We start from the raw sequence: 23,121 nt of genomic DNA, 5'->3' as shown, positions 1-23,121 counted from the left end.
GAGTGACAGCTACTCTTTAACCTCAATTTCCTTCCCTTCGTTTGTTAAGAAAACACACAACTGAAAGATACTGTCCTATATCAATGCGGACCCTTAAAAGTAGTTTTGTCATCATTAGTGTACCTTTGAAACAGATCCTAGTGTAGAATATTTAGATATTAGTACTGTTCAGTTCATTTTACCTAAATAAATGTGCTTTGACTGTTTGATTCTGCATTGTTATGTAGGTTGTATATGCAGATGTGACACAGGGGCTGAAACCTCATCTCTGCATCTGGATTTGTTTAAACACAAACCTGCCTGATCAAGCAAAAACAACTAACATTTTTCATTCACAAGCTATAGCCAATTATCAAAGCCTGGCCACCTTTCACATTGACTAAGTGCTGTTCTTAAATTTCCTTTTATTACCATGTTATATCTGGGTAAAAAATTACTCTATGTCAATCTTGTCTAACCTTAATAGAAAGCAAATGCAGTATTTTCAGTTTTCCAGAGTGCTGAAAACAGATCATTCTGATGATTGGTAATACTATTCAACAAGCATTTTTGCAAGCTTTGGAAAACCCTATGCTGAATCATTTCCCAAGCACACTCCAACTCTGTGGTCAGCAGTGATAAGGTAATAATATATAATAGCCACTAAAAGTGAAAATAAATGAATATTTGTGTCCTGAAATCCTGAATATCGCTATAGAAATTTTTAAGTAGCTATTGGACTGATACTGCTCAGACAAAAAGAAATTTTACAGGTTTTCTAGTTTATGTTATCTCAAGACTATATTCAGGGAAGACTATACTGCTTGCTGAATCAGATCTTAAAAATAGTTTGACAGATAGGTTTAAAGAAGAGCAGAGAAAATGGAATAAGTTTACCTGAAGCCTCAAAACTCAATAAAAGAACATTAGTACCAACATTCAGCTATAGTGGAAGGCATTGTAAATCTGATAAAAAAGGAAATTATATGCTCTAAACTTGGAATACCTGGAAGAATATACATTGCTGCATTCCAAACCACTTCTGCGGTTTCAAGGCCTGCCCTTTTGCCACCGATCTTAATGGAAGTGGAATCATACCTAAATTGTGACTATGGCCTCCAGAAAATAAAACACGAAAAAGCAAGTGTCAATAAATCAGAAGCACTAGCAGGTCAATCAAGATCATTCCTGCTAAGTCACTACATAAATGACATAAAGATAGCACTTACCTAATGAATCAAATGCACTCAAAGAAGCTGTAGCACAAGAGGGTAAGAACTGGAGTCATGACATTATGTACAACACTTCATTCACTCTCACTGATAACCTTTTTTTGGCAGAATCTCTGTTTATGGACATCTGTCTCCTCATTACTAGCATGTGGGTAACTTATACTGTGCTACCACAATTAATACTTTATGTTATGTTTTCTGCTTATATTAAGTCCATATCAGATGCCGCTAAAAATATTGATGATTATCCAGTTGCTGATTTTAAGGCACCTAGTATTTTGTGCTCCCTTAATACCTTTTAAAAAATGCCTAAACCTTTCTACTGAAACTTGAAAATACAAGCTGACATAGGTCCCTTTTTCAGGTGAAGACATCCAATACAAAAAAAATCTAAACCCACATGGCTGAAGTTTGGCAGAATTGCAAGTTTGAAAAGGCAGGCCTGTAATGAAAGGGTCAGGTTATATTATTTTAGGTTAATTCAAATATAAAACTTCCAATCCCTTCTTTACATATTGCAGTATCTATTTTGTCTGTATGCACCACATATATGATTGTATTTGAAGCAATAGCCATTTTTTGAAATTATCAGTTTATGCACCATCAGGCTGCTACCGGCCTGTTACAGGTTTTGGAGAGGGCAGGATTATTTTTCTCTGATATGAAGTCTACAGTTTTGACAGTTGTGCTAAAAGTTCAGATTTCTTTACTGGCATTTTAATCGTTTTAAACATTACCCTAGTGAGTTTAACACTCTGATCTCTGTATATGAGCCAGGATTGTATCCAAGGCTCCTATGTTTCCAAGGGAGTGAGAAGAGACAAAGGCTGGGCATTTCAGCCTGAGACACAAACTGCATTCCACAACACTGCTGTATCCCTGATCTGCAACAAGGTGAAATACCATAGTTTCAAGTGAGCTTTTAATTCAGATTTACAGATCTCACAGCCCTGCCACCTACATGTTAATAACAGCTTTCCTTTAAACCCACTGTGTTCCATCAATCTTTACTATCTTCCAAGTTAAGGCTGCAGTGAGTTTTACTTCAGTTCACTGCACTGCAAGTATTACCTCCTGGCAATGAACAGCACTTCACATTAATTTTGCATATGAAATAAGCACTTCACAATACTATAGAGTTGACCTAAATATATAAAAGCCTCTGTATATTCTAAAAGAAAAGATCTAATGAGAATAAGGCAGTCGTTAACAAGATAACTCACAGAATACTCAGGGAATTAGTAAACCATCGATAGTACCAACTCAAGATAATAAACTTAGTCAAGCTCAGAGATGCTAGCAAACTGAGCCCCAAAGCGAAATGCAGTGATCCTGGGAGATGCCACATATCCCCATAAAAAAAATAAGCAATGGCTGAAGTCTGGAGAAACAAAAGATTCATATAACAGGAGTGGTGTCCTGGGTAGAACAATCAAGGCAAAGAAATATTGAACCCTCAGGACTGAGCTGCCTACTGCAACAAGAAGCAGCAGACACTATATTTATTGCACCAGGTATAGATCTAGCTAAGAGCATGTTAGATTTTTGCCTGAACATGCATTTCCAAGTATATGGAATGAGCCATACGGATATGGCTCTTATTTCCAGACCTCTAGTCTTTATCTGAGAGAAAAAGAAAGTGGAATGGTATTTTATTGTTAGCCTTCCCCTTCCCTCTTAAAATTCATTTGGTACACTGAGGATAAACTATAGGTGCTTGTGATTGGTATCCCAAAATACTTTAACCTTCTTCTTTGAAAGAACGATATTTTACTATTTTTTAATCTTAAAATGGTCTATCCTGCTTCCAGAAAACTTTATTGCCATACAAATTCAAAACCTGCCAATAATGTCATAGCCAAAAGGATCTAAGCTGAAATCTCAGAAAAGTCGAAGGGATTGGCTATCCTAAGAAACAACAGCCTTGTAAAGAAGAAATTACCAGTAGGCTGAAACAGTACCATAGCTGCTTCCTCCCTACAACTGTTGTACCAGTTGTTGCAATCCCATTATATATGTGTTTCTAACTAAATCACCAACAATAAAAATGGGCAGAATTCCTCTATTACAGAACTCCAGTCCATTTTTTTAGTTTTACAAAATGTAATGTGTCAGAATGCAATTGCTTCAACTACCAGCACTTAGATGGCCAGTTGTTTAGAACACCTTTTTTGTAATAAAAAAGGTCCTTCTTTGTGTTGAGAACTTTCAAGAGATTTAAAAGTAGTCTTGCACCTAAAGGAAATGTGTCCTGCAACATCATATTACCAGTTCCTTTATTATATACTTAATTACACACACATATCCACACTTTACAGAAATGCTGTTTGTGTTTCTAACAAGACAGTTGCAGAATGGTGCTAGACACTGCCTTGTAAATATTCTGTACAGTTTTATTCTGGTTTCTTAAGGAAGCAAGGCCTATGATTGCACTCTACTGATCTGTAGCCACCTCATCATTTGCCCTACATCGTTCTGTCCTCCCCCCTTTCCCTGTCTATGGTCTTATAGATATCAAGTAGCCACAAAAGTAACAGGAGGCAGACAAACCCAAGTTTGTGCCCTTCCTCCAAGGTAAAGAAAATGCTAGATTTTTTTCAGGCCCAGGAGGGAAGAGTGAAATGCCCAGCATGCATGTATGTTACTCCAGGTAAGCTGCAGCAAGTGCTATTGCATAGCCAAGCAGACAAGGATATGGTAAGGGGCAATGAGGAACTTCAGAACAGGGCAATGCGCACCAGAAGCAAAGTTTTCTCTGTTCCACTACTACTCTGGAAGAAAACATTGTGTTAGGTTTTTTTACCTGAAAAATATCCTTCAGCAAATAGGCATAAGAATAGCTGTTAGGTCACATAAAAGAATCTGAAGTAGAGATTTTGTTCTTATTTAATGTCTGTATTGAAAGTCTCTTTAGAGACTCCCCATGATTCCAGCTACTTTGTATATAACCCCTGGTGAAACAGTGGCTAGTACAGGATATATAGGAAAGAATATGAAAGAAAAACAAATACATAATAATATTTCCTCTGTATACCCATTTCATTTCCAGTAATTTGTGGATCATGGTCTTCTTGACTCAGAACTGGTACCCTTGCACCTAGCAGCTGTGAGGAATATTTCTTATTCTTAATTTCATTGCTTTATTTCATTGACTTTCTCCTACTGTAAGGTCAGCCTTGGCTTATACCCTGTGCCTCTTTTCTGCACTTTAGCTTTTCTATTATTACAACTTCCCAGGAGAAGCTAACAGCAAAGTAATTTCTTCCTTTCCCTGCTGTTACTTTCTTGACTAACAAGCTCTATTCCTTCATCTTTCACTTCCCTTCTGTCTTTGATTCCCCTGTAACACCCTCATCTCTCTCTGGACAGGATCTCGTTGAGTTTTTCCAAGGAAAAATATACAATGTGTGCTGTTCATCCCCCCACTACCTACATTGTCTAATATAGCAATCTTTCCCCTACATCTCTTTTTTTCAGTGTTCCAGCCTATTCTTCTTTCAGTGGTCCACCTCAGCTACCTAAAAATCATGAATTAGATTCAAAAGTCATAATTTTTACTCAAATCATTACTTTTCACAGAATCACAGAATCACTAAGGTTGGAAAAGACCTTTAAGATCATCAAGTCCAACCATCAACCCAATACCACCAACCCCACTAAACCATATCCTGAAGTGAAGGTTCTACATCCTGAAGGTTCAGATTCTACATCCTGAAATTCTGCACTCAAATGTTTTAAGCATTACTCTACAATCAATAACATAATGAATTGAAAGTGAAAAGAGCCTTAAAGAAAGCTGAAAGTCTAAACTCACCCATAAGGGTCGACAACATTGTGCACCTTTTCTTGCTTCAGGCATTTCTCTTCTCACTTATTTTCATCAGGCTTGTGGGTTTTTTTAAGTATCTGTCTTTTCTGTCTTTGCTTTCTTGGAGTGAAAATAACAAGAATTGAAGTAATCTCTCTGTCACCCTTTTGGTTTTTTATGTCCTTCGAATGTAAACACTCCAGGGCAACGTAATCGCTTTACTGTGTTGTAAGATAGAGCACATGGGGCTCCTAATCCCCAGGTGAACAATTGTATCAAAAGTATTTTCTTTAACTGAGTCCCAATGAATATAAATATCTGCTGTGTTATTCCTCTCCTTTATACCATGAAATGTGGGGGTTGCAATTTTTAATTAAAGATGGAACTTCAATTTGGCAGCAGTGCTACAAAAAATTTTCTCAAGAGTGGTTCCTCATGCTTTGGTGATTCTCAAAATCTCACATTCCCCATAACTTTTCTACTGGATGCTGCTTGGGGTTGCAGGATCTGTAGCTTTAGCTGACAAAAGGATTGAGAAGATAAATGTGTCACACACATAGCCTTTCACATCTACAAGGTCTGCAGGACTGACCGGGCTCACATCTTATTGAACGAGAGAGGCAAGCTGGGCTCCTTCACGGGGCTTGCTTCAGGGCCCTGTCACGCTCACCACTGAGGACCTGGCCCCTCTGACCCATGTCGCCATTATGCACACTGAGAGACCACCCCGAGCAGGCAAAGGGGATCAGGTGGCCCTTGTTTTCTCTAGGTCACTCACAACTGGGCAGAGCCCGCTGGCTCTCCACTACTACTACCACCACCACCACCTCCTCCAGCTGAGAGGTCTAAGGTGGCACGAAGGACTGTAGCTGGGGACAGCGAGGGCCTCACAGCAGCTGCCGCCACGCGCACCGCAACCGCCGTTACAGACGTCCTGAGGTAACGCGACGTGTTACCGCGCGAGAGCGCGCGGCAGCGGCAACTCCCAGCCTGCCCCGCGACGCACAGCTGAGGCGCTGTCGACTGCATATCCCGGCAGCCTACGCTGTCGTCTCGCTCTCGCGAGAGCTGTGGCTCCGGAAGCTCCACGTCGGAGGGTCGGGACTGCCCGGGGCGCAGAGACACCTCAGCCGTCAGCGCTGCAGCGGGGTGACGCGGGGCCATGGTGAGTCCGAGGGCCGCTGCCCGGGGAGCGGGCGGTGGCCCGTGCGGAGAGGGCTGGCGGGCTGCCCCGATGGGGGCCGCGGCCGTTAATGACCGGTCGCCGCGCGCCTGGCCGAACCCACTGTGCGCAAGCTGCCCGCGCACGGGGCTTGAAAAATCAAAGCTGAGCTGGTTTTAGCTGGCCTCGCTGAGGTAGCCGAGCCTCTCACCGCGCAGCTGCTCCTCTGGCCGGCTCCCCCCGCGCCTCCAGAAAAACAGCGCAGCTGGACGTGAGCTGAAGAGCCGCAGGGCTCGGGGGTGAGGGCCCGAGCAGCGGCCACCGGGACGGGCCAGAGCCAGGCCTGGACGCCGCGGGGCCCTTGGGCACTCCGCTGGGCCTGCCTGAGGGAGTTGGGTTTGGCTGTGGGCAGGGCCAGACAGGGATGTCTGTGCAGGATCTTCTTGCTTGGTTTGACTCGGGCTTCCTTCTTCCTGCATTACCTGAAGAAGTCGTCGTGTTGTTCTGTCATTTAAGTTAAATAACTTGATAAGCACTTGAAAGACCCCTAGCATCATTATCCGCGAAGTTACAGAGCAGATCCCTTGGACTGTGTTAGCAGTTTGGTATTCATCAAACAAGCCTAGCAGTTGTCAAAGTGTTTTGAGTCCATGTTGCAGTTAACCTCTTAGATCAACCATAGTCCGGTCCTTAGTAGTAGTAGGTAAGAGCCATTTCAAGGATAAGCACAGAATCATGTGCAATTATCTTGCCTACTTTTCTAGTATTTATGGCAGGAGAAGTAAACTACAAGTTCATTCTCTACTGTCGGATGTCCTGTCCATAAGTTACAGGTACTACAGGATAGCTAGGTATCTTTTTCTCCTTGTGATGTCTAACATATGTCATTGCAGGTTTTATTAATTTTATTCTGCTAATAAATGCATGCATCATTCTTTGATCAGACATTACCCATTAGGTTCTCTGAGATAAAATGTCAGCAGCTTTAAGTGAGCTCAACGGTCTTTTAGTGTCTAAACAAATCTATAATGCCTCATATATTTTAGAAAATCATTTGGCTATACTTCACAACTTTTGAATACTTTGGCTTTATATTGCTGGTGATGAAAGTAGAAGGTCAAAGCCTTCTGTATAAGGGAAAGACTTAAACTTTTCCTTTCCCCCCATTTTTTACTACATAGTGTTCTATTCTAAAACTTAGTGTTCCATTCTAAAATTTAATATTGGAATTGTGAACATAAATAAATTTATAGCGGGCAAATGTTGTGTTCTGTTGTGATAACTGGCTTTTCCACCTCTTTTTTCAGGTGAAGTAGCAAGAAGATTCATTTTCTGTCGTTTGTATTGGAAGCAAATTCTCTTTGCTTTAGTAGTTCAGGGACAACAGGAAGATATGCAGTGCAATTTTTTTGACTGTGCTGGAGATACTTTTTACAGTATGAAAAAATTCTGAATTTCACAAAAGTAAATTAAATGGACCCATTGCCATGTGATGTTTCCAGAAACCCCTACAAAAATAAATAAGCAGATAGATAGAAAAGAGTAGTAGTCTTCTGTCTGCCTGAAAAGCAGGATTGGCTCTTTGTCTTTTAAGGTTTAACTTTTGCTTTCCTTCTTCCATCATATTTCTGTGCCAGTTCTATGTTGAATAACTTGGTATTCTCAATTTTATTTGTCTCTAGCCTCTCCGACTTGATATAAAACGGAAACTAACAGCTCGGTCTGACCGGGTGAAGAGCGTAGACTTGCATCCCACAGAGCCATGGATGTTGGCTAGCCTTTACAATGGCAGTGTCTGTGTTTGGAACCATGAAACACAGGTGATGATTTTGATTTTCTGTTGTTACGAAATCTTCATAACTGACAGATGTATAAATTCTGTTTTTCAGTACTAGATACACAAGAAGAATCTTAAATCACTGCCAGTAATTGACTGTACTCTCCCCCGTCTTATTGCAAAAGTCACTATAATAATAGACAAGGAGTATTTTTAGCTGTCGCTTTAATGATGTTTCATTTCCTATAAATGTGTTTTTCAAGAATTATTTCCTTTGTAAATTCCTTGCAAACTAATGCTTTTCCTTCTTCAAGATTAGATGCCTCTTGCCTTGTAGCTGCCATCTATATTTGTGAAGGGTGTAGGAACTGTTAGACCTCTACCTGTCTATCCAGTATAGTTGAAATTGGGCAGCAGCTCCAAAAATATTCGGAGGTGGGGTTGGGTTAAGAATGAAGGGAGAACATTGAGGTGGCGTTAAAGACCAGAACAGGCAAGTATCTGCCTTCTGGGACAGGTATGTTCCTTTTAAAAAGTGTGTATGTGGTGTTGTAGGCAACATACTGGACACTGTTAAGAAAAGCTAAAGAGCTGATTTCAAAACAGATGCTGTCTCCAGTGCTATAAACTTATCATTTTTATATTTAGACTCTGGTGAAGACTTTTGAAGTGTGTGACCTGCCAGTGAGAGCTGCCAAATTCGTGGCAAGAAAGAACTGGGTTGTCACAGGAGCTGTAAGCTATTGTCTTCTGATTTCCATATGCAGTAGTATTTCTCTAATTTATTTTCGTGCTTTGTACATCCTTTGTACATCACTTAATAACATGATTTGGTATGAATTTTTGGAAGAGAAAGAATACTTCAGTACAGTTTCGCCAAAATTTTCTCCTTTAACTAAGCTTAGAAACTTGAACTTTTCATTTCAAAGGAGAGCAACCTAATATGGTGGCTAATTCTGCGTGTAGTGCAAGGTAAATCTAGATTCAACCTTTACTGTCAACTGAAATATGCTCAGCACCCAATTTTGACTAAATTTTAGTAGTGCTAATTTAACTAAGATGAAACTATTGACTATCCTAGGTAAGATAACATAGAAGTTACTTTCTACTCTTTTTCTTGGTTATCTTAATTTTTTTTTTAAATTTTTTTACTCATCTCTAGAAAAATACTCTGCTTTTATTCAGTGGGTCTACTTTGAGAGGAATAGTTCTATTCTAATCTTGGTAACATGTTTTTCTTGATGGAATGAATGTTTTTTGTCTAAACTGAGGCAATGCCTAATTTTTTTTTCTCTCAAATTTTTTCCAGTCTTCTGCCCTATACACAGAGTAAAAAATTTCTTGTCATTTCATTGCCTTATGCCGCTATGACCCAGTTACTTCAAGTGTGCATAAGTTATCACTGTTTCTCAAGTATGACACTGCCTCTTTGGCAGCACAAGAGTTCAAACAGCTGCATGGGAAATGGATTAGTAACCGGTGAAAGTTAGTCTCCATTTTTATTTTTATCAACTTAATTTCACCTGGATCAGTTTCTCAATCAGTGTGCATCTATATTTGTCCTAGCTTTCCCAAGGGAGGCTGCAATGCAGTGGCAAGACATGGTAAGGAAAGGGCAAGACAGCTGCTTTCAGCAACAGGGCCAAGTCTTAGTGACTGTGAAGATGTGACATTAGTTATTGCTTATTCTGTGTGTTGCATATTCATTATGCTGATACGCTGGTCTCAGAAAGAACATCCTTGTCCTTTTCTGCCATTCTGAAGAGTGTTTTCTGTAAGTGTCGCTGCTTAAACACGCTTGTATGTGAAAGAGGAAAAGGCAGAGGGGAGAAGTAAACGCTTTAGATAAAACAAGTAGTGTAGAGTTTATCACTAAGTTTCATTTACTCTGATGGCCTTGTAAGTCACAGTCACTTCTGAAAACTTTACCTGATGTCTTATTCCTTGTCAGTGGAAAAAAAATTTTTTAAGGCTTGGGAGTACTGCTTTTAATAATACTGTATCTGAAATAAAAATACCTCCCCCAAAAAAGAACTTGTCAACTTTATTTTTTAGAATTGATACCACCTTTCGACTTGACTTAGAGCTGCAGCTTCTTTCCTTCTGGCCCCACAGCATTAACATCATTATAAATTTTAAGTTGGAGAACCTTGCTTTTCATTTCATATAAAGCATTAATAATTTTAAAAGCATTTTTGCACTATTTTAAATACATCTTTTAAAAATGAAATTTAGTTGAATTTTTTTCTGTTTCATAAATGCCTTGGAATAGGGTTGGGTAATTTATAGACTTCTCAATCAAAGTATAATTTGTATCATTAGTGATGTACAGAAACTACATTTTCTTAAATATTTTGTTGGTAGAGGCTCTTCAATGGTGGAATGTTTTTTTTTCTAGCTACCCTGCATTGAACATAAGGTGTGTTATACAAAGGGTCCTATTTTAATGGTGGCTTTTCTTCCCTTTCATAGGATGACATGCAAATTAGAGTTTTTAATTATAACACCTTGGAAAGAGTTCACATGTTTGAAGCACACTCAGACTACATTCGTTGTATTGCTGTGCATCCCACACAGCCTTTCATACTGACAAGCAGCGGTAAGAGTTCTTTAGTATATTGTTACATCTATTAACCAGCCGGTTTTTTGGCTTCTGTTTCCTACCTAGTGAGGGATGCATGTTTTTTCCTTTTTCTGCTGAAACGGGAATCCTTGAGCAATTAGCCAACATGACAGTTGTCATTTCATGTTACATCTTTGCCAGATGCATTCATGTTTTTTTAAATGGAATATCAACTGTACTTACAATTTAAAATATAATAGCTTATGTTCTTGTCAGAGAAGACTGAAGAACCTTGTTGCTCAATATTGGCCAGAGGAAAGGTTCATATATGTGCTAATTAGCTGTTACCTGAGTTTGCCACACTAAAGTTCTGATTTTTAAAAAAATGACATAATGGTTTGGAGTATGTTTTCAGCTGGCAATCTGACTTGAAGCAACAAATAACTTTCACACTTTTTCTGAGTTATTTCTCTGTTATTTGAGCTAGTCTATGTTACTCAGGATTGGAAGATCACAGTATCTTAACAGATTTTGTCCAAGAATGTCTACATAGTGCTACTCAGTCCTTTTCATTCCTGGAAACCTTACTAATGCAGTCAGAGTTCTGCAAGAATGCAGAGAGCCTTGTGAGGCAGAACAACCATATATTTCTGTGTTTTGCTGTTGAAGCTAATACACTTGCACTTGAAATAAAGGTACTAGGAAGCCACCTTGGCTGTCTCTGCTTCCTGTTCCATAGTGCTCATCAGAGTAGGTACTGCAGAAGAAAGCATGGGTCCAGTTACTTTTAATATCTGTCTGGTATTTTAAGATTAATGATTCAGCACCTTAATTCAATTCTTAATCTCCCTTTTTAAGACAGATGTGTTTCTTTCTTAGTTTTATCACCATTTTACTGGACAACCTTTTTGAGAAACTTGTACTCCCTGTGGTCCTTCTGCAAGAAAGGACTGGGAATCTTACAGATTAAAATACATTGAGTATTAGCAGTGCCCCTTTCAAGGGGGAAGGGATGAGTGAACCTTTTTTTTTTTTTTGAAGTTCTAAGGATTATATAGTCTAAGAAGGTAGATAAGAGAATATATTAACTGAAGCTTGGTGGTTTTTTGTTTTGTTTTTTTCAGATGACATGCTCATTAAACTCTGGGACTGGGATAAAAAATGGTCTTGTTCTCAAGTGTTTGAAGGACACACCCATTATGTCATGCAGATTGTCATAAACCCAAAAGACAATAATCAGTTTGCCAGTGCCTCTTTGGATAGGACAATCAAGGTAGAGAAACTGTATTTTGGGTTGGGTTGGTTGGATTTTTTTAGTCATGAAGTAATTATCAGAGTGCACAAACCAATAATACTCTGTGGACAATATGTCAGAATTCTTAAAAGAAGGTGCAATAATAGAATTCTTACTGAACAAAGACCTGAACGTTGGTTGAGTTACTATGCACCTACTAAGTAATCCAGTAAACTGACAAGCTTACCTGTCACCTCTAATCATTACAATGTGGTTCTCTAAACTTTTAAGTGCTGCATTTCCATTTGGATTACACAAAAATATTGGGGAGTGGTAATGGTTATACTGTCAATTAGTAGTTTGGAAAAATTGAAACTACATCTCTCCCTCTCTCCCTCCCTCTCTCTCCCCCTCTCTCTCTCCCCCCCTCCCCCCCCCCCCCCCCCCCTCTCTCTCGTGGGTAAAGCCTTTAACTGTATGCATTAAAAAAAAAAAAAGTAAAGGCATTTCTCCCATTATTTTCCTGTTCTTGGCTGTCTGTCCATTTAGTTGTTTCCAAAGGTGTCTTCATGGTAGACTCTCAGGAGTTTGATTTTTCTGTGAAACTGTTGCTGAGTATCTGGGACTATAGATTTACAGCCATTGGAGCAGAGACACCTACATTCCCTATAAATTATCAGTGTATTGGCTGTAAAAAGCCGGTTTTGATCTCATACATCCTCAGATGTTGATATAAGGTGCATATAAATGTTGATTTGATTTGATAATCATGGGAAAATAGCAGTATGTCTACAACTTGACTTGTTTCATTTTAAGTCCTCATTTAGCATGAGGTTTGTCATTCACTTAATGTAACTGGAAAAAACAAAATTCAGGACATGGGGGCAACCCATGTATGCACAAATAGTTGATTGCTTTTTCTAGGTCTATTAGTTAATTTCATAAACAGATACTTCTTCCTACAAACAGCGTCTTGTGTGGTTTTATGTCCAAAAAAAAAAAAAAAAGTTTGAAAGAAACCAATTCCATTGTTTTGAGGTGTGCGCACAGTGTGTGGAACTCGGTATACTCAGAAGTTATTTCTGTTTATTTGGGAAGAGGATTGGTAGTTTGATAAGCAGTTGTTCAGGTTCTTCACCTAAGAAAACAACCATGTCTTTAGAATTCTGTTTTCTGTACCTTTGGAATTGTAAAGTACATCTGAATACCCACTTTGTTTGCAAAGTTGACCTGGATGCAAAAGATCAATAACTACATGCAGTTGGGTTTCTTGTTGCTTTGTTTCTGGGAAGGTGTGGCAGCTTGGCTCTTCTTCACCCAACTTTACTTTGGAAGGCCATGAGAAAGGAGTAAACTGCATTGACTATTACAGTGGAGGAGACAAGCCATATCTCATTTCAGGTGCAGATGACCGGTTGGTTAAGATCTGGGACTACCAGGTATGTGGTCAACTCTTAAACTTCCGTGCAGACTGCCATAGCAAAACCATTAGTGAAGAAATAGAAAAAGAAGGAAAGGACTTGAATACACCAACAGATTTTCCTGATGTTTCTTTGGCAAGAAGGAAGTGGGGGGCAAATATTTCATGACACGTTTTTCATTTAAGACAAAAAAAAAAAAGATTTTGTTAATCCTTGAGAAAATCTGTTGTGAATCTAAATAACTTGAAAGTTAATTTGTAGAATTAAATTTGACATGAAGTTTCTAGTATTAGTATTATTTTTTTTTCTTGTAACATAGTAATCCCTGCCTTTTGGACTTCATTTTTTGTGGATTAAAGTGCTCCTCTTCTATGTTCAAATGTAAATATCGTTCATGTATCAACTCTTTCCATCCTCTCACCTCTTTTTTTTTTTTTGCCTTTTTTCTTTATTCCCTTCTCTTTCTCCTTTTTCATCCTATGCACATTTACACAGGCACATGAGTGCCTGCACGCACATGCATGTGCTTCTGCTTGACACTTTGCAGGGGTCATGAGGTGACTTGGTTGATTGCTCTACAGGAAAGATTGAATCCAGGGATTCGGTTCTGTTGCTGAAACCTAGAGCTCTGAAGTTCTTACTGTGTACAAGTGTATGAATGGCCAGACAGGTGAAAGGATGAAATTTGTTAGATAGTACTTTCTGGTTGTTAAAGCATGTTGCCCTAGAGTAAATCCAAGGTCAGAAGTTAAAGCTAATACTGGTAATTTAATTATGTGCTACATAAGTAATGACTGTCACATTACATTACAACAGTAATGACTGTTACATAACAGTACTTGAAATTTTGCCACCATGTACAGCCACCAATCATCAGTTAACGTGGCCTAATCTTAGTTGTCTCAAGTAGGATAGACTTTTCTTTTACAACTGTGTGAATGAACATTTGTAAAGACAATATTATATCTGTCTTTAGCTGTAATGAGATTGATGTTTTGCTCTGGGTTGTGTTTTGTTTTTTTTTTTTTTTGCAGTGAACTCAGCTTTCTATCTTGTTCTTTTCTCTGCTGTGCTACATAGCTCGGAGAAAACATATCTTCTAGGCAGAAACCTATGATATTCCAGCAGCAAACTGTAAAAGCACAGATTAGCATGAAATTCTAGACAAAACATACAGGATTCTAAGTTGTCGAGGTCCAACTAATGGACTTTCAAACCTAAATTTAACCCTGAAAATTCACTGTCGACTTCCTCATTTTTAGGTTAGTCAATAAAGAACTTGTCAGTCAAATTATCCAGAGATTGTTTCTTCTTCTGGATATGATCTTCTCCAGGACACTCCGCTTCTGGGGAGGAGAAATTAACTCAATACAATCATGGGTTTTAGTATGTCTAATGCTGTTGTTTGAGCGTCTTGGAACTAAGTGTTACTGGAAGAAATCTAGAGAAATACGTTTTCAGATAAATTTTGGATTGGGGGAAGATTTTTTTTTTTGAGAAATGAAGGTAAAAATATAGCAACATATTTATTATCTTTATTATCTGTACTTGTACTTCTGACTCTTTTTTTTTTTTTTTTTTTCCCTTCTTCCCCCCGCCCCCCCCAGAATAAAACATGTGTACAAACACTGGAAGGACATGCTCAAAATGTGTCATGTGTCAGCTTCCATCCTGAATTGCCTATCATTATCACCGGCTCAGAAGACGGTAATTTTGTATTTTCTGATCTATAAAGGACAGGGGAAGAACTTACGGGAGAGCTCTTCTTGTGGTGTGGCTACACACCTCCTGCCCTCACATTGAGAGAAGAGATAAAAGGCATGTGTGTGTTTCTTTTTCCTCCAGGAACTGTGCGCATTTGGCATTCAAGCACTTACCGCCTGGAAAGTACCCTCAACTACGGTATGGAGAGAGTGTGGTGTGTGGCCAGCTTGAGAGGATCCAATAATGTGGCTTTGGGATATGATGAAGGCAGCATTATTGTTAAGGTATAATGAATGATTTGAAATGAGAAATGGTGATTCATCACTGTCCTGTGCACAGAGCAACTGATTTCTGATTCTGTGGTAAGATGTAAAATACTGAAAATCTGGCATTTTAATTGGCATTTTTAGGCAGAGACAGGGTATTTCACTAGATATATTGAACTGAAAAGAAAATAAAGAATGTATTTTCTCCACATCCTAAATTCTTATGCCACCCTTCCTAGCTTGGTCGTGAAGAACCTGCCATGTCCATGGATGCAAATGGAAAAATTATTTGGGCTAAACATTCAGAAGTCCAACAGGCTAACTTGAAAGCTATGGGAGATGCTGAGATCAAAGACGGAGAAAGATTGCCGTTGGCTGTAAAGGATATGGGGAGCTGTGAAATCTATCCTCAGACAATTCAGCACAACCCTAATGGACGGTAATAGATTTTAGACCAATACTTAAACATTTCTGATTTCTCATTTTTCTTTTCAATCAAAAAGTTTTCCAGTTAAAAAAAAATAAGAAGTTGCATGGTTGCTGGTGGCTGAAAGCCTCTGCAGAACAGGTGTAACGGAGCCAGGCAGTGTAAAATCAGAGTAATAGATGGGCTTCACCCGTAAGAACTGCTTAAACAGACAAGTTGGACATTCTAGGTAGGGGAAGAAGTATGCAAACAAAAGGTAATAGTGGCAAACCACATTCTTTTATCGCTTCTCTTGAATTGTTTTTTTGTTAGCAAGTAAGCTAAATTAAAAGAAGAGGTAAAGGGCTACAGTGTACAAGAGCTGCTCAGTAGAGGCCAGAAGGAAGAGGGAATAGCAAGTAGCTAGCAACGTGACACAGAGGAAAACCCGATTCTGTGACATTTTTGGAATATACAAAGCTATTCTATTCTGTCTGCAGTTGCAGTGGTTATATTGGGCTAGGGGCCTTTAACTTTTCAGATAATTTGTCTACTTGATCATGCCTATTGAACTGAACACAGGCGTCTGACAAACGCGTCTTTCTCCTGCTCTAGGTTTGTAGTAGTGTGTGGTGATGGTGAATACATCATCTACACAGCTATGGCTTTGAGAAACAAGAGCTTTGGTTCTGCTCAGGAGTTCGTATGGGCACATGATTCTTCAGAGTAAGTGTTGCAGATTTTTTTTTTTTCCCCTCTATATTAATGTAAACTTGCTGTTGCTAGTTTTCAGGCTGTACAAACAGTAAGCTGGCCTGAAGACTAAAACCTGTGAGGATAATGAACTTTCAATAACTGCCCTCCTTTGAAATTTTCCATTTGTAGCACTCTGCCGATTTTTTGAAGATAAATCAAATGCAGTTGTTTACTAAAACTATAAGCTTCTACAAATTTACTACTTTGAAAGCCAAATAATTTTTATTTTCTTTACAATGCAATCTCTATTTAGATATGCAATCAGGGAGAGCAACAGTGTTGTAAAGATATTTAAAAATTTCAAAGAGAAGAAATCATTCAAACCTGATTTTGGAGCAGAAGGTAAGTACTTAGTTTTTAAATAGATCAGTTGGCACGTTTTTTGCGTGTGGATTTCTTTCACCTTTATTTTCTTGCAGGCATCTATGGTGGCTTCCTCTTGGGTGTCAGATCTGTTAATGGTTTGGCATTCTATGATTGGGAAAACACAGAATTGATTCGCAGAATTGAAATTCAGCCTAAACATGTAAGTTTCTAGATGGGACTGAAGATATTCACCTGTCTCTGTCTACTGATTTTTATTATTTTTTTTTTTTAATAGACTGATGATTTTCCTGAATGAAGCCAAGCTGTCAGTCGTAAAGTAGTAACTTCTTAAGTTTATCTCCATCTTGTAGCAGAAGGGGAAAAAAAATCCCTGTATGTGTTGGCTTCTCAAGTACTAAAGCTTCTGTTAGTATGTTTTAACTTTAATTTATACATCCTTTTTTCTTAACCTGGGGTCTCTAAAACAGTGCCATTATTGATTCTAATGATACAGATTTTCTGGTCTGACTCGGGTGAGCTTGTCTGCATTGCTACGGAAGAGTCATTCTTCATTCTGAAATACCTATCAGAAAAAGTTGCAGCAGCCCAAGAAACACATGAAGGTGTCACTGAAGATGGAATTGAAGATGCTTTTGAGGTACCCTCTGTTTTTAAAAAAAAAATGGAATAGGATTAGAGATCATGGAAGCAAGTCTTCCTAGAGTGTAGCAAATTTAGTCCTTAACATAGTCCTATTAAATTTTAGTTTCCAGAACACTGGAATACAGCATACATCTGCCTGAGGAACACTGTTTAATCATTTTATTTGGGTTCCTTGGGGAGAGTATCCCTGTTGGAATCTCAGTACAACAGACCTTGATGTTTACATTCTCTTCAGATACCTGTTTACTATACTTACAGAGTTATAGGTGTTATTTTTAAAGCACACACTCGGGTAGTATGTTTACATTACTTAAACTTTTTCTGCAATTTTCAAGTTTTGAAATGTTACTGAAATTTGAGAAAAGTAAAAAAAAAACCTCATGCTGTGAAATGTCAAAACCACAACTTTCCTTGTGAAATTTTTCTTTGCTTGCTGACTGCTTACTTTGGTGCTTGTGTCCTGGATTTGTAATTGGTTTAGACAAGTATTAAGCAAGAGATTTCTTAAGTTAGTGTTTCTGTAAAACTAAAAGCATTATTGAAGTACTTCCAAACTCTTATCTAAACTTCTTTGCAACTTGCCCAACTATTTCCGTAAGTATAGAATATTAAGTTTAATTTGAAAATGCAATGGTCCTTCTGCTATCTAAAAGTACCTTTTTACATATCTAACTAAATTAAACTTCATTTGTAGGTTCTTGGTGAGATTCAGGAGATTGTGAAAACAGGCTTGTGGGTAGGCGACTGCTTTATTTACACCAGTTCTGTGAACAGACTCAACTACTACGTCGGAGGAGAAATTGTCACTATTGCCCACTTAGACAGGTAAGTTGCTGCACTGGGTTGCAAGCGTTAAATGTTCTTTCAATGAAGTTGGGACAAGGTGATCCTTTCCACCTGCTTGCTGTGCATTACTACTTTTTCTTGTGTATCATGCTACGTGTATGTTCTGAGGTAGTAGTGTAATCTCGGAGGTAATAAACAGTGTTACATGAAAGTGCATATATAGTAAAAGTAGAATTTTACATGTGAGAATTCTTGCTACTGTAAATACTATTGGACTTTTTTTTAATACACTGGCAGTGGATCTATAAAATATAAATATTCTTTGTTTTGTTTCAGGACAATGTATCTTTTGGGGTATATCCCTAAGGACAACCGACTTTATTTGGGTGATAAAGAGCTAAACATTGTTAGCTACTCTTTGCTGGTCTCGGTGCTTGAATATCAAACTGCTGTGATGAGAAGAGATTTTGGTATGGCTGATAAAGTTCTTCCCACAATTCCAAAAGAACAGAGAACCAGAGTTGCACACTTTCTTGAAAAACAGGCAAGAAAACTGCTTTTTAGTTATCAGAAACTTCATAAATCAGTTTATTCATGTTTCTAATTGAATTTGCTAAACAAAACCAGATCATTTTTTCTGTAAGCATAAACTTTTTTTTATTTTAGGATTTATTTTAGACTACTTTAACCTTCTGTTTAAAGGGCTTTTGTTAGAACATCTAGGATGCTGTTTGACCAGACAGATCACAGTCTTATTTTCAGATTTTTATTTTAGGGTTTCAAACAACAAGCTCTTGCAGTATCTACAGATCCAGAGCATCGTTTTGAACTTGCTCTTCAACTTGGAGAATTAAAAATAGCCTATCAGCTTGCAGTGGAAGCAGAGGTAAACATACAGTTTTTGGTGATTCATATTAATTCTGAGTAGTAGCATGAATGTAAGAGGCCCTGTAACAAAAGACAGTGGTATGTGGGGATGCAGTACAGCTCCCTGAACACTCCAGTGCCTCCAGCTTCCTCGGTGAAGCTCTCCTGCCTGTAATTCAAAGGAATCTAAGCTGTGGGATGGGGTCAGAAAAATGTTGTCTGTTCAGAAAGCAACAGGAACTCCTGGAGAATACAAAACTTGAACCAAGAATCAAGCCTTGATCTCCAGTATTGAACAGTTGAGAGGAGGAGTGGTGGGACTGAAGCCTCTGGGCCTTCATTCCAGTCTTGACAAACTTAGTCTCCCTGGTGCATCAATCTGCCAGGCAGCAATTTGTCCTGTAGCCATTATTCAGAGAATTGATCTTATAGTTCCTGTTGTAAAATAATGAAGTTAGTGATAAGGAGTGGTAACTTAGAGAGACAGATGTCTTTCTTACATTCCGAAGGTTAACTTGAGAGCCTTCTTTAAGAGATTGTTACTGTTTAAATTTCCAAAGTGATTTCTACCTCCTCCCTCCATGTTTAATGAAAAACTGTTTATTTTATGTAATGGTATAGCTGTGTAATGATCTGCATATAACACTCGCTCTGTCATGCTGTGAAGCTGCAGGAATCGTACTATCTCAGTGTAATGTATCTTACAAGTGTAATGATGGCATATAGTACCTTCAAAAGTCACCTTACATTTTCATCTTGAATGCTCTGAAAAATCTATAAATGCTGTTCAAAAATGAGGGTGGTTTGTTGTCGTTTTTTTCTTTCCCTCCCTCCCCTCTTTTGTACCATTAGTCAGAACAGAAATGGAAGCAACTTGCTGAGCTTGCCATTAGTAAATGCCAGTTTGGCTTAGCCCAGGAGTGTCTCCACCATGCACAAGACTATGGAGGACTACTGCTCCTTGCTACGGCTTCAGGAAATGCGAACATGGTGAATAAGTTGGCTGAAGGAGCAGAAAAAGATGGCAAGAACAATGTTGCGTTTATGAGCTACTTCCTACAGGGAAAGTAAGTAGCAAGCATGAGATTCAGATTGGTCTGTTCTGCTTTCTGAAATGCAAAGAACCTCAGGTTCTTCAAATGGTTAACTACAGCTACCTTAAAACTTCTGGAGAAAGATTGTGGCATGTGCCTTTTCAGGAAAGCCGATTCTATTTATGATGGCTGCTACTGTTAAAATCTGAAATGAAAGCACTTGAAATTAACTGTTTACTCTATTATATTAATCTAATACAAAAACTTGTCTTTATTAAACTTACTGGTTAAAATCACATTTTAAAATCTTTTAGGCTTGATTCATGTTTGGAACTCCTGATTAAAACCGGGCGTCTCCCAGAAGCTGCTTTTCTTGCACGGACATATTTGCCAAGTCAAGTTTCAAGGTAACTTCAAAGCATATGCAGACCATAAATAGTGTTGTCAAAATCAGCTGTATGTAACGACTATGGCTTGTGTCTCCAGGGTTGTGAAACTGTGGCGGGAGAATCTCTCTAAAGTCAATCAAAAAGCTGCCGAGTCCCTTGCTGATCCTACAGAATATGAAAATCTTTTCCCTGGATTAAAGGAAGCTTTTGTTGCTGAAGAATATGTTAAACAAAGTCTTGCTGACTTGCGGCCAGCCAGGGAATACCCCCTTGTCACTGTAAGTAAGAAGTGGGAGCTCTCATTGTCTCTGGAAGAAAAACAGCTGGTGCGGTATAAATTCAGCTTTAAGCAAGTCAGTGCAACCACTTAAGCATTCCATGAACATATATTTTGGTGTGTGTTTTTTGTTCATTTACTTTTAGCCAAATGAAGAAAGAAACTTACTTGAAGAAGCAAAGAGCTTTGAGCCTTCTGGAGTAACAGCACCTCAGGTCAGTGTTACTACTAAATGGTGAACTCTAAGAAAGAGGCAATTTTGCTGTTTTACAGTAACATCTACCCTGGAGAATATTTCACCCATAATGGACAGATTATTGCTCTTATTGGCTTGACTTGTAAGCACTGCAGCTCAGTTTCATGTTCTTTTGTCTCAGACTCTTCCTAATCTACTTCTCTAACTACTAATTTCTTGACTGTGAAAGTATTTATTTTGTGTGGTTACTTACCTTGGGTCATCTTTTTGTTAGTGTGAGTAGTCGTAGAGTTTTACCATTGAATTTATCCCGCAGAAAAACCATTTCGCTTGCACATAAAACACTCTCAACTGCTGCGAGTTTTCTAAAAGCGCAGCAGTTGGAACCTGGAAACTTGCATCTTACAGCAATTAAAAATGCTTTATATTCTTTGCTAGTGTGTGTGGTTGCGGAGTAAGACTGTTCCATAACTAACTAGGAATCTTGCTTAATTACTTGAAAATTATGTTCTCATCAACATCTGAAGTAACTGAGGTTTTTTTTTACTGTCTCAGTTGTCCAAGTCTTATGCAGAAAACATGTGACATATTTAACCTATAAGCATACAGATTGAAATGAACACTTAAAATGCTTTTCAGCGCTTGAACAGAAGATGACAACTTGTAATTCTTGCTCATGTCAAATACACTTTACATTTGAATGTGAAAATCAGAGTAGGAGACTTCCTTGGAGACAATGATGTTGGCACTGCTCTTCGAGGCTATAAACTTCTAAAAGAACTGCAGTGGAAACTGAGGGAGAAACAGAAAGTCACAACTCTCCATTCTGTCTGTTTTTTCCTTGCAGGAGATGCACTACAAAACTTTGTTGACAGTTCAGAGAAGTTAGCTTACTTTCAAGTAGCTTTAGTGACCATTTTGCTGCTTGTGTTTCAAAGCAAGTATCACTAAAGCAAAGTCAAACTTCCATGCAGAATTGCAAAAGTTCTCTAAAACAGCTTAGAACTGAAGCTGAAAACAAGACCACTAATGTTAGAAGTGTATCTTTGCATTCAGTTAGTGATGGCATAGAAGTCCTTAAACAACAGTTGTCTCTTACAGCTGAGGCTGAATATGGGGGTTTTGTAGGAGATAACCATATTTAGATTAATTATATAATCAATTGAATAGTACCATTACTGAAGCAATGGTACTAACCGATGAATTATATATTAATGTAAAATGTGTGCAGCAGCGAAGAGAGGGCAAGTGTTAAACCATTGTAGGGTATGGAACACAAAGCCTAACAGTACTAAGACTTGCCACCTCTGCTAAACTGCTGTGACAAGCTTAAGTCACCTAATCTCGTTCCTGCTGAGGACCTTGAAAATCAACTTCTAACAGCAATTCAGTATTTGAAATGAACTGATACTTTCTGAGGGTTGTTTTCATTGTACCAGTTCTATCATCAACTGCTTTAAATAAACTGAGTGGGGAAACAGTTATCTCCAGTGGAGTGAGGACTAGAAGGCTCTGGTTCAAGAAACTTTGAAAGAGAACTACTAGAAGAGGGGGATTATGGGCCAGCTGCTGTTAACTTGCTTTTGTTGAAAGAAAATTTAAATTCTAAAGAACTTAAGGAATCTCTTTTCCACTAGAAGGCTGAAGAACCAGTTCCATCTCCCAAGCAGGAAATGATGAAGACAGTTTTGCAGAATTCTGATGTACTTCCAACAAGAGATCAAAAGGTACCAAAACACATTTTTAGGAAAGAAAGTACAAGTATGTTAAAGACTTCAACTAAAAATGTGATTAAACCAAGTTACTGGAAAATGTCACTTTCTATATTGATAGACCCAGACAGCTTAGGACCAGTGCTGCGTATGGATCCCTGCTTGGTGTATGCAGAAGCAGTACCTGAATATAGACCTGTTTGGACTTCACCCTTCCTTCCCTGTAAAGCCCCAAGGCTGTACAAACACAGCTGGTCAGACCACTGCAAAAAGTTGCAACTGAGAGATGCTTTCCTACCATGAAGGCAGCTCCTCTATGCCTTACTTGAACAATTATGTTCCACCAGACTGCCTCAGCTTGGTGTTTTGCAGAATTTGCAAATACATCATACAGAATCATACATTGTGTACTAGTATCCCCTTAACCTAGTCTTTTCTTTTCCTAGACACTGCTGGACTTGGAAGATGACTTGGATAACTTGGATCTGGAGGACATTGATACCACAGATATCAATCTGGATGAAGAGATCTTAGATGAGTGAAGAACATTTTAGATGACCAAATCAATTACTCCAAACAAAGG

The 23,121-nt window shown here is 38.5% G+C and overlaps 1 protein-coding gene across 2 annotated transcripts; it reads left to right on the top strand.

Moving 5' to 3' along the window:
- The first annotated feature begins 7,932 nt into the window (after nucleotides 1–7,932).
- On the top strand, nucleotides 7,933–23,098 carry COPB2 (COPI coat complex subunit beta 2). 2 transcript variants are annotated; one of them, XM_082003912.1, is made up of 21 exons: nucleotides 7,933–8,001; nucleotides 8,607–8,693; nucleotides 10,431–10,557; nucleotides 11,646–11,794; nucleotides 13,048–13,194; nucleotides 14,784–14,883; nucleotides 15,022–15,164; nucleotides 15,386–15,585; nucleotides 16,168–16,278; nucleotides 16,562–16,650; nucleotides 16,728–16,834; nucleotides 17,129–17,272; nucleotides 17,972–18,102; nucleotides 18,400–18,607; nucleotides 18,839–18,949; nucleotides 19,783–19,997; nucleotides 20,279–20,371; nucleotides 20,451–20,631; nucleotides 20,777–20,845; nucleotides 22,464–22,553; nucleotides 22,985–23,098. In XM_082003912.1, exons 1-21 carry the CDS (start codon nucleotides 7,948–7,950, stop codon nucleotides 23,078–23,080), a joined length of 2,652 nt encoding a protein of 883 aa, XP_081860038.1. In that variant the 5' UTR covers nucleotides 7,933–7,947; the 3' UTR covers nucleotides 23,081–23,098. The 2 variants fall into 2 exon arrangements, with proteins under 2 accessions (XP_081860038.1, XP_081860037.1); XM_082003911.1 differs by having other exon boundaries at nucleotides 20,777–20,851.
- The last annotated feature ends 23 nt before the right edge of the window (nucleotides 23,099–23,121 follow it).

This window comes from Phaethon aethereus (genome assembly GCF_964289735.1).
Source record: "Phaethon aethereus genome assembly, chromosome: 9".
Taxonomy (NCBI): domain Eukaryota; kingdom Metazoa; phylum Chordata; class Aves; order Phaethontiformes; family Phaethontidae; genus Phaethon; species Phaethon aethereus.
This window is presented reverse-complemented; position numbering and strand designations above follow the sequence as displayed.

Coding starts and splice junctions, on each gene's coding strand:
- COPB2 (XM_082003911.1), top strand. CDS start 7,948: ATGTTGGCTAGCCTTTACAATGGCAGTGTCTGTGTTTGGAACCATGAA. Junction 10,558..11,645: donor TTTCATACTGACAAGCAGCG/GTAAGAGTTCTT, acceptor TGTTTTTTTCAG/ATGACATGCTCATTAAACTC. Junction 18,950..19,782: donor AGCTTGCAGTGGAAGCAGAG/GTAAACATACAG, acceptor TTGTACCATTAG/TCAGAACAGAAATGGAAGCA.